This window comes from Crotalus tigris, unplaced genomic scaffold (assembly GCF_016545835.1).
Source record: "Crotalus tigris isolate CLP2741 ecotype Arizona unplaced genomic scaffold, ASM1654583v1 scf7180000024470.1849372, whole genome shotgun sequence".
Lineage (NCBI taxonomy): Eukaryota > Metazoa > Chordata > Lepidosauria > Squamata > Viperidae > Crotalus > Crotalus tigris.
Genome location: NW_024100641.1, coordinates 489,658 through 499,672, shown reverse-complemented (window position 1 = coordinate 499,672; position 10,015 = coordinate 489,658). Strand labels below are relative to the sequence as shown.

Genomic DNA, 10,015 nt, shown 5'->3' with positions numbered 1-10,015 from the left:
TTATTTGATGATTCCTTTTCCAACCCGCCTTGTCCAGGAGCACTCGCAAACTTGTTAAAAGGAGTTGAGTCATGTTATTTGTAGATGTTCTTTCCAACTAATCTGGAGGTTTCCTGCCCTGACCCTCATCATGCATGAAACAAAAGAGCCTTGGGTCCACCATCAAAACATCTCAGTTTGCAAGAGCCAGGTCCTTCGTGCAAGTTGAGTTGTTGTTCAGTTGCTAAGTCATGCCGGAGACGCTTCATGACCCCATGGACCACATCACACCAGGGCCCCATGTCCTCCACTCTCTCCCACAGCCTGCTCAAACTCATGTTTGCTGCATTAATCTAACCATCTCATCCTCCACTGTCCCCTTCTCTCTTTCCCAGGATGAGGGTCTTTTCCAGTGATTCCTCTCTTCTCATTTGGTGGCCAAATTATCTGAGTTTCAGTATCTACCCTTCAAAGGACAGTCAGGGTTTATTTCCTTTAGGATTGGCAATCTTAGCAATCTCCTGAACTTTCTTTCTGTTAAAACCGGTCCACAGACAGCAGGCAGAGACCATACTAGACATTCATTTGAAGGTGTCACTGTTTCTCCACCAACCCTTCTAGAACAGGTTTCCTAAAACTGGTCCCCTCCAGTTTTGAGGGGACTACAGCTCCCGGAATTTCTTGCTGGAAAAGAAGGTGTTGGCATTTGCATTCCTAGCATTTCAGGATCATGCCAGGTTGAGCACCATCTGGAAAGTGTGGACCCAGTATGGAGATGGTCCTCTGCACCTTAATCCCATTTGAGATCAGGTTCCTTGTTCCTCACCCCCAAAAAATGTGATGAGGAGATGAAAGAATCTGTATTGGGACAGTTGTGTGCATCCACGGAGGGGAGAAAAGATCACATCTTCTTCTTTTCAGCAGGTGTGACCACTGACTGACCTTGGATCCCCTACGCTTAACATGAGGTTTAAGGGGGGGGTTGGGGGGGGTGGGGAGAAAAATGCAGCTGCCAAAAACTAAAGGTCTTTTCTCTGGATGTGTTCTAGCGACTAGGGACTAACCTGCATTCAACTGCTGCATTAGGACGTGACCGTAAGTTTGATTGTTTTGTTTTGGGACTGCACGGAAAAATTGGTTTCTCTCCCTAAGAGAAAAGGGGGGACAGGGCAAAGCTGCCCCCAGGGTGTTTTCATCTCCTACTACTCTATTGAACCCAGTGATTCTCCCTATTGCTTGGGTTTTGCGCATGGATTTGGGAGAAAAACAGAGCTTGCCAGCTCAACCAAGTCAGTTAAATCTGCAGCAGTGGCTGAACTCGTATAACATTTCTGCGCCTCGGCGCGGGGCGTAAACTGAGGATCAAGTTAGTCTGGTGCGATTATGCTTCGAGCACTGAATAAACTCAGCCAATGGTACCATTCAGTAGCCAGCAGAATCATGCGGGGCGTTCAGAGAGCCAGAGAAAGGAACTGCCCCCCCCCCGTCTTTGCTTGGTCACGGACAGGTGACCCCGGTGGAATCTCGCTGCAGCTTCGGTGGAATCTCCCCACGCATTGAAACTTCCGATTTTATCGGAAGGTGAGGAGGGGGGAGAAAGACAGAAAAAGGCAATTGATCCGGCGGGGGGGGGGGAGAGCAGAACGGGAGGGATGGCGCGGAGTTAGAGGTGACACCAGACGCTTCCAGCTAGTGCGGTAACTTGAGCTGGGGAAGCCGGTGGGCCTGAAGTGGGAAGTTCTGCGGGGATGCCCTGTTCACATCCCAGCCCTTAATGCCGCCGCATTTTCCACTGTACGAGAATCATGAAGGGCAAACGGTAGAAGGCCCTGGCACGGACACTTCCTTTTCTCCCCCCCCCACCCCCCAGTCAGTGCCATGCTCCCCACACCCAACCCTAAATGTGTTGGACGACCACTCCAAAAGGGAGCGGAGGAGAGACCACGAGGGCGGCCAAGCTACACCCTTCCACCTTCATCCCCAGCCCACCTGGCCTTTCATGGGAGCCGTCATCGAAGGCTGGCTTCGCGCTAATTGCGCGCCGAAGAGAGTCATAAGTACCCAAACGAATTTTCAGGGCTCGGGAAGATGGTTTTGCTGAGCGGCGGACCTCGGTTGCCAAAAGGCCGTGTGAAGGCTGCCGCTCTTCCTTCTCCCTCTCCCTCCACCCCCGTCCTTGGGAAGGTGTCGGGAAGCCCAGGGACCGAGGACTGTCGCGGGGCTTGGTGGAAGAAAGGGACGACCGCGGCCAATGTCATTGCTTTGGACGGCGCGGTGGGTTCAGATGGGCTGGAGAGGCTAAAGCGAGGCGTAACTTAGTTCTGCCATTGGACCTTCATCCTTCAGTCGCCCAGAAAAGTGAGCCTCAACCTTTAATGCCAAGGAAAGGGGGAGGCAGGGAGGGAGGGGGAGAAGAGTTCTGCAGACGGGGAGGGTACGGACGGGATGGGTCCATTCTTTGCCCAGGATGAAAGGGGCTTTGCACGGAGCAAGTCAAAAGCTCTGGCGAGGCTGCGAAGCCAGTGGCTTTCCTGCTGCGGAGGAGAGGACGGAGGCCAGGGAGACCCAGAGACCAACGCCCGCGTCCCGCCTCTGGGTCCTGCGCCTTTAAGAACTCCTCCTCTGAGCAGTGCCCACCGAGGGCAGGGCGGCGCTGTCCCTCCGAGGCGCCTTCAGTCTTCCCCCGAGCAGGGGCTGGGCTGCGGAGCCTTCAGCAGCGGCGGCGACGGCCGGGGGTCCCGTGCGCCTGGAGAGCGCACTCCCTTCCCGCGGAGGGCAGCTTTGGTGGACTCCAGGCGTCCAGAGGGCGGCAAGCCAGGTTCGTTCCCCTTCCAGCCTGCCCTCTCTGCCATGGCTCCCCCGTGGCCCCCCAACGAGACCTGGCCGGGGTCGGCGGAGCAAGCGGGGCTGGGGGGCAACGGCACCAATTGTTCTGGGACGGAAAGCAGCCTCAGCCGGCAGGGGGCGCTCGGAGCTGCCCTCAGCCTGGCGGTGCTGGTGACGGTGGCCGGCAACCTGCTGGTGGTGGTGGCCATTGCTAAGACCCCTCGCCTGCAGACCATGACCAACGTCTTCATCACTTCTCTAGCCTGCGCTGATCTCATCATGGGGCTTTTGGTGGTGCCTCCAGGGGCCACCCTGGTTCTGAGCGGCCACTGGTTGTATGGCACTATTGTCTGTGAGCTGTGGACCTCGCTGGATGTGCTGTGTGTGACGGCCAGCATCGAGACCCTGTGTGTCATTGCAGTGGACCGATACTTGGCTATCACAGCCCCACTGAAGTATGAGATGCTGATGACCAAGAGCCGAGCACGGGGTGTGGTCTGCCTGGTGTGGGCCGTGGCTGCCTTCATCTCCTTCTTGCCCATCATGAACCACTGGTGGCGGGATGTAGCTGACGAGGAAGCCTTGCGCTGTTACCAGGATCCTCAGTGCTGTGACTTTGTCACCAACAAGCCCTATGCCATCTTGTCTTCCATCATCTCTTTCTACGTGCCTCTGTTGGTCATGATTTTTGTCTATGCCCGGGTCTTTGCCATCGCTACCAGGCAACTTCATGTCATCGAAAAGGACAAGGGCAGGTTCCTTCAGGATGCATCCAAAGGCTTCCGCCGTAGGAGGCCCTCCCGTCTCCTGCTTGCCATCAAAGAGCACAAAGCCCTGAAGACTTTGGGCATCATCATTGGTGTCTTCACTCTCTGTTGGCTGCCCTTCTTTGTGGCCAACATCATCAAGGTCTTTGCAAGATCCTTTGTCCCTGACCCACTTTTCCGCTTCTTCAACTGGCTAGGCTACGTCAATTCAGCTTTCAACCCCATCATCTACTGCCGCAGTCCTGACTTCAGGTGTGCCTTCAGAAAACTCTTGTGTTGCCCTTGGAGATCGGATTCCCAGCTTCATGCTTTCTCCAAGGACCTGCAGAGATGCCTCCGTGCCTTCAGCTCCCGGGAGAGCAAGTCCATTGCTACAGTTTCCAGAGAGGAGGAAGAGGAAGAGGAGGAAGAGGAGGACTTGGGCACTGGTAGCACCAGCAGTGGCTCCAGTAACAGGACCGAGGAAACAAAGCATTTGTATCTGCCCAGCAACGGGCACAGTTGTACACAGCGTTTTCTGGGGGAAATCCAACTCCAAGGCACCCAGATCACTTTGTGTCCACAACTGGAAGAGTAGGTGTTGGGAATGGTAGTGGGGATGGAAAGAGAGTTGACTGGAGACTGAATGGCATCTGGGGAACAGGGAGAGTCCAAAATTGTTTTTGGAAGGGTCTACATTTCTTGCCCTCTAACGTGCTACGAGGAAACTGGAAGGGTTGTGAAGATGTGTCCTATCAGAATCCTTTACATAGTTGCTTGAAAGCAAGTCTGAGCTATTCTCACTGAAACTTGCTCTCTAGTAAGTGTGTTCAGAAGAGGATTTGTAACTACGGTAGTACATTAATGAGCAATGAATCCTGTGGTAGCTATTTCAGTTCCTGGACTGTGAACAAAGCTGATTATAACTCAGGTGTAAAACATGCCCTGTATGCTGGAGCCAGAATCAGGTGGCTGGTGATAGGACATCCTAGAGCAGGGGTCCTCAAACCTGGCCACTTTAAGACTTGTGGACTTCAACTCCCAGAATTCCCCAGCTGTCCTAGGGCTATCAGAACTGGGCTGCAGAATTCCAGATGCCTACTAGAGGCTGAAAAGAGATACAGAACACCCAACTCCTTGCTGCTATGCAGTGGGGTTTCTGTTTTATTTTTATTTCAGAGTTATGACAACACTAGTAAATCCTTCCTTTTGACCATTAACTGTCAGTCCTGATGATGCTGGCTTAGGCAGATAATCTAACCCACTATATAGTAGTTTTTGTTACTGTGTCTCTGTTGCGGCTGCAAACTTTGTTTGATTTCTTTTTCAGAAATGGACTGACAGTTTTCAGGCACTGAACTGGAGCTCATTCTTTAGTTTCTCCTTCTCTAGGTGAAATATTGAGCAGTTAGGAAGCCCATGTCCAGAAATGGCTGTCCCTCTTTGCTGGCTTCTGCAGAAAAATGTCCCAACAATTCAGAATCCAAATATCCTAACGGTAAAATATAGGGGCACCACCTTGCTCTGGCTTGAAGGCTGGGGTGTGGGGCATGTTAGAAGATGCACTTCTCCTTTCTTTGGTGTTAGATTGACATGCATTTTTGATTTAAGTGCTGGAATTTGCTAACATGCTAAGCACCATATCCAAGAGAAAGATGAATTTACCTCCACTTTGGTGGTGATCATTTTGGTGGACCATGAGAGCAGAAGGGTAAAGGAGAGTTGGGGGAATAGCTGGAGTGGGTTGAAGGAGACAGATGGCAGCAGATATGAAGGTTGGCATAAGGAACAGTTGTGCCAGGTACAAAGGATCAGGACTGTGTGTTAAGTTGCAATTCAGAAGATTTATTGCTCAAGCCTATGCACAATAATCTAGTCAACTAAAGTTCAGTGCTAAATTGGCACCAGATAAGAGTCAATGGAATTTAAGAGCGGTTTGGCTTGGATCATTTGTGGCAATGTAATGACTCAAAGCTGATGATGCGCTTAACTCCGACCCCTAGTTCCACCTGCTCTTCTCCTACCAGTTGGGGGAACAGCTGGAGTGGATTGGGGGAGGCAGATGGCAGCAGACCTGAAGACTGGCATACTTCAGCCTTCTGCAACTGCTATCCTCCAGATATATATATAAAGTTCTTTTTGTTACCATTGGGCTGCATTGCTAGTGACCCTGCCGTTTAAAAGCAATCCATTCATTTAACAGACTGAATCTTGAAAGGAAAACCTTATCAGAAGAACAGGGGGAATAATATTCTTTGTATTCATTTTATTACTAGCAACTGTCAACCTCCTATCAAGAGGTCAAGAGAGATGGTAGGATCAAATTTTAGTACACAATTCATATACTAGATTCCAAATGTCCCTTTTTTTCCCCAAAGGCAAAACCCCCAACAACTTAGGATATAAAAGGCAGCATGCCATCAGCTTTTATTTGTAATAATAATAAAGTTGGAAGGGACCTTGGAGGTCATTGAGTCCAACCCCCTGCTCAGGCAGGAAACCCTATACCATTTTGGACAAATGGCTGTACAGTCTCTTCTTAAAAACTTCCAGTGTTGGAGCATTCACCACTTCTGGAGGCAGGTTGTTCCACTGGTTAATTGTTCTAACAGTCAGGAAGTTTCTCCTTAGTTCTAGGTTGCTTCTCTCTTTAGTTAGTTTCCATTGGTTGCTTCTTGTCCTGCCTTCCAGAGCTTTGGAGAATAGCTTGACTCCCTCTTCTATGGGGCAGCCCCTGAGATATTGGAATACTGCTATCATGTCCCCCCTCGTCCTTCTCTTCATTAGACTAGACAGACCCAATTCCAGCAACCGTTCACTTCCCCCCTGCTAATTTGGGTGAATAGCCTTTCCCAGAGACAGGGACACGCAGCTTGTGAAATTCCCAGCAACCCAACAGCTTTGGAGGTTGGGGAAGGCTGGCTCTTGGTCCAGTGTCCCACAGGGATGATTGGGATCTGTGTCTTTCGGGAAGGAAGAATAGTTTGCCCATCTTTACAGATAACTAGTTGCGCTGTTCCTTCACCCCACTTTTGGGAGGCGGAGAAGTGACCTACCACGGCTGTCAGCCTTGGGCTTCTTTTCCATCTTCTTTCACTGCCTAAACCAGATTGGGAAGTAGAAAATCCAAGTTTTTCTGGCAACTTCTGTTCACAACAAGTCTGTCTGCTGCTATGGTGTTTCTCAAAGGCAGCTGCCGCTTAGCCCAGCCTAGCAGCCATTGGGCTCCTTGCATTTTGCCCCTTTTTCTGGATGGGCAAATGTTGCTCATTGAGTGGAAGACCAAATGTGTGTCTGTCTGCTTTTATTTCATGTGCAGAAGAAGAAGGTGGCTGAAGTTGCCTTCAACTATTGCAGTCTATGTGTTCTCATATTTGGTGTTCTAGCCAGCTACATGCCCTTTTTCAGGATACTCTAATCCCTTCTAGTTTTCCTTTGATTTTTTTCTGATTTGTTGTCCTTAGCATTCAATTAGCGTCCCACTATCGTTGCTTCCCCCTTTACTTGCTTGATAAATTTACAGCCAGCGACACGATACAACAGTCCAGAAGAAGAAGCTGCTTACAGAAAGAAAGTAGTGATGAGATTCTAGCAACCCTCTGTAAAAATGGAATAAAAATAAAGAGGGAAAAATGTAGAAGGTTAGCACTCTTAACAGCAAACCTGGAATCTACTCACTGCGATTGCAATTGAGCAAAACTTTGCTATAATCCTGGAAATTTCAGCAGAGACGTCAGCAAGTAAGAAAGAAATTTTAGTTTCAAACCTGGCTGCACCGTGAAGTAAAATATGATTTACCGATTTCAGTTGTGGAGTTGGAATAAATGCAAAAATGTCCTGCATGATGGATGTTTTGTATAAGCCTTTTTATGATCTTAAGCCAGCCTTTATACATAAAATGCATAAAAGAGATGTTATTATACCTCTCCTTGATCAGTACTGACATTGCTATTAAACATTGTCAACCCAGACTGCAATTTTTCAGAGGATCTTTGTTGACTTTAATATAACCTTTAAAGATTTGTGTTTCCCCCCCCCACAAACTTTGGTGCTCTACATATTTATTTATGTGCAGTTTTTGGCTACTGTTTTGGCTAGTTAAGGATCTACCTTTGTCTAAAAGGCAGCCTAATTCTTAATTAAATGATTCAGAAGCCAAATATGTAACATTTCAAACTAATTCCTGGAGGCATCCAGTTAGCTAAAACAACACTCAGGATAAAATGGATTTTCAAAGGAGCCTTTTTTTTTTTTTTTTTTTAAAAATGTTTTGCATCATAAGAATTTATACTGCCCATATTGACTAGATTTGCACATTACATTAGATTGTGGTTTACTGAACCATGGTTTGTCTGATAAGTCATGGTTGGTTGTGGCTGAATTCAAACTTGCTAAATTAAAGCCAAAAGCTTAATGTGATCTTAACAAAGGGCGCTAGAGTCCTTTTGTCTGCAGAAGCGTCTACGTTTTTCTTCGTTGGCTTTTCCTGCTCAGAGACTAAAAGTAAAATCCTCAAAAGTAGAACAGACTGAGCTAGGTGGAGGAGTGTGAACTGGGATAGATGTTTTTTCCTATCTTCTTCAGCTGGAGAATCCCACCATCCCCAACCAGGAGAGATCTGCCTGACCTAATGCAGTACAAATCTGCTCCATGTTCTGCATCTGAAGGCATCTTTCTGACAACCTTTCATCCTCTCTCTTCCTCACTAAGCAAAATTTGCCCTTTCCAGCATTTTTTTTTTCATTTGGTTTGGGTTCCAGTATGGATGTTTATAAAGGAAATTGAAGCCTGCACGAGTCATATCAGTTTTGCATTTCCTTCTGAAGTGTACATCTCTGCTCTATTCAAGTTCAATGGTGAATTTTATTAAAAATTGTCCATTTCCCCAGTTCAGATTTTATTAAATCTATAATGGCAGTAAGGTGAGTTATGTGTAGCATTTCATTTCATGCAACAATTGCCATCAAGTGACTATTTCTAGAAAATGTGACCGATCCAATAAACCATGGTTAACAAAACTCACATAGCATAGGGTATGCGTTCTGTCTACAAAGTGGTGTCTTCTTCCAGGTCTGTCCGTTTAGTCCAGTCTTGTATGTCACTTCATTGCAAGATTTCTTGAGGGTTCAGATTGAAGGGAATGTATCAAAATTAAGGAACTGGGCAGGCAAAAAAGATTCTCTACTAATTCTGCAAGTTAAATCACCACCATCCAAGATTAGATGTGTCCAAGTGATACAAAGATTCAGAGTTCTCTTAGGAGTAAACTGTAAATGTCATGCAGGAGACTTGAGTGTAGATTTACTTGATCGATAGTGCTGTTTCGCCACAAACTTAAGCATCTTACACGAGGGTCTCCCTCCATTTTTCATCCACACAACAGGAAGGCTGAGAAGAAAGTTGAGTTGAGAGTGACTAGCTCAAAACCAACCAGCCAATTTTCATGGCTGAGTGAAGATTTAAATCCAGATCTCCTTCACCCTATTCCAATACCTAAATTTCTGCATTTCACTGGTCCTGACAAATATATGAACAGTAGGCTCCCTGCTTTTTTTGTATATATTTGTGTATTTGGTAAATTCCCCCCACCTGTTGATCTTTTTTTCGTGCCAAACTTCACCATTTGGGAGTTTCTAATCTCACTGTACTTTAGTCCAATATATGAATCTTGCCAATGTAACTCAGAATGATGGGTGAATCAGAGTGTCATTATTGGTTTAATGTTTGCTCCACTCTTTTAAACTTGGTTTCTTTAGCCCCCAAGAGATTTTAATGCTGACTGTTGAATTATTCACACAGTGGCCGTGTTATTTTAATGTTACAGTTTGTTTTAAATGGTGTAATCTGTTTTCCTAATCTTGTTCTGGCCTAGTCTACCAAGTAACAGATGTGAGCTGAAGCCTCTTTATGGGAAAGTCAAACCTAAGTTGGAATGAAATTGCCTATGTTTCTCTGAAAAGAGCTTTCTTTTACAGTACTGTATTCCATGAAAATGTGTGTGGACTTCTCAAAGTATTTTCTTTAGATTCAAAATCACCCACTGTACCTTTAGCAAATGTGCTATTCCGTATCTTCTAAGACACGCACCCTATTATACAGTACATTACAGTACATTACAATATTTTTTTTAATTGAAAAGTTTTATAAAAGTTACACCCCAAAACCCACCCACCCCTAACCTCCCCTTTCCCTCCCCCACTTCCCAGAGCTGAGTACAGGGTTACAAATATAACAATCATACTCTAACTAACATTAACAACTATATAAATAACCAAGTCCATAATGCGCTTTAACTCCCCTTTAACATAAAGATAAACAAATTAAAAATAAACATAATAATATAAACAAGTTAATATCCTAATTATTAAACAATACAATATCCAAATTGTTAAACAATACTAATACTAAAAATAATAATAAAACTAATAAAAATTCCACTATAATAAACTATTAATAATAATAAT

At 46.3% G+C, this 10,015-nt stretch overlaps 1 protein-coding gene across 1 annotated transcript; it reads left to right on the top strand.

The window, feature by feature from the left end:
* The first annotated feature begins 2,392 nt into the window (after positions 1-2,392).
* Positions 2,393-6,103, top strand: ADRB3 (adrenoceptor beta 3). The gene has a single exon (XM_039332956.1). The coding sequence runs from the start codon at positions 2,425-2,427 to the stop codon at positions 4,147-4,149; it is 1,725 nt and encodes a 574-aa protein (XP_039188890.1). The 5' UTR covers positions 2,393-2,424; the 3' UTR covers positions 4,150-6,103.
* The last annotated feature ends 3,912 nt before the right edge of the window (positions 6,104-10,015 follow it).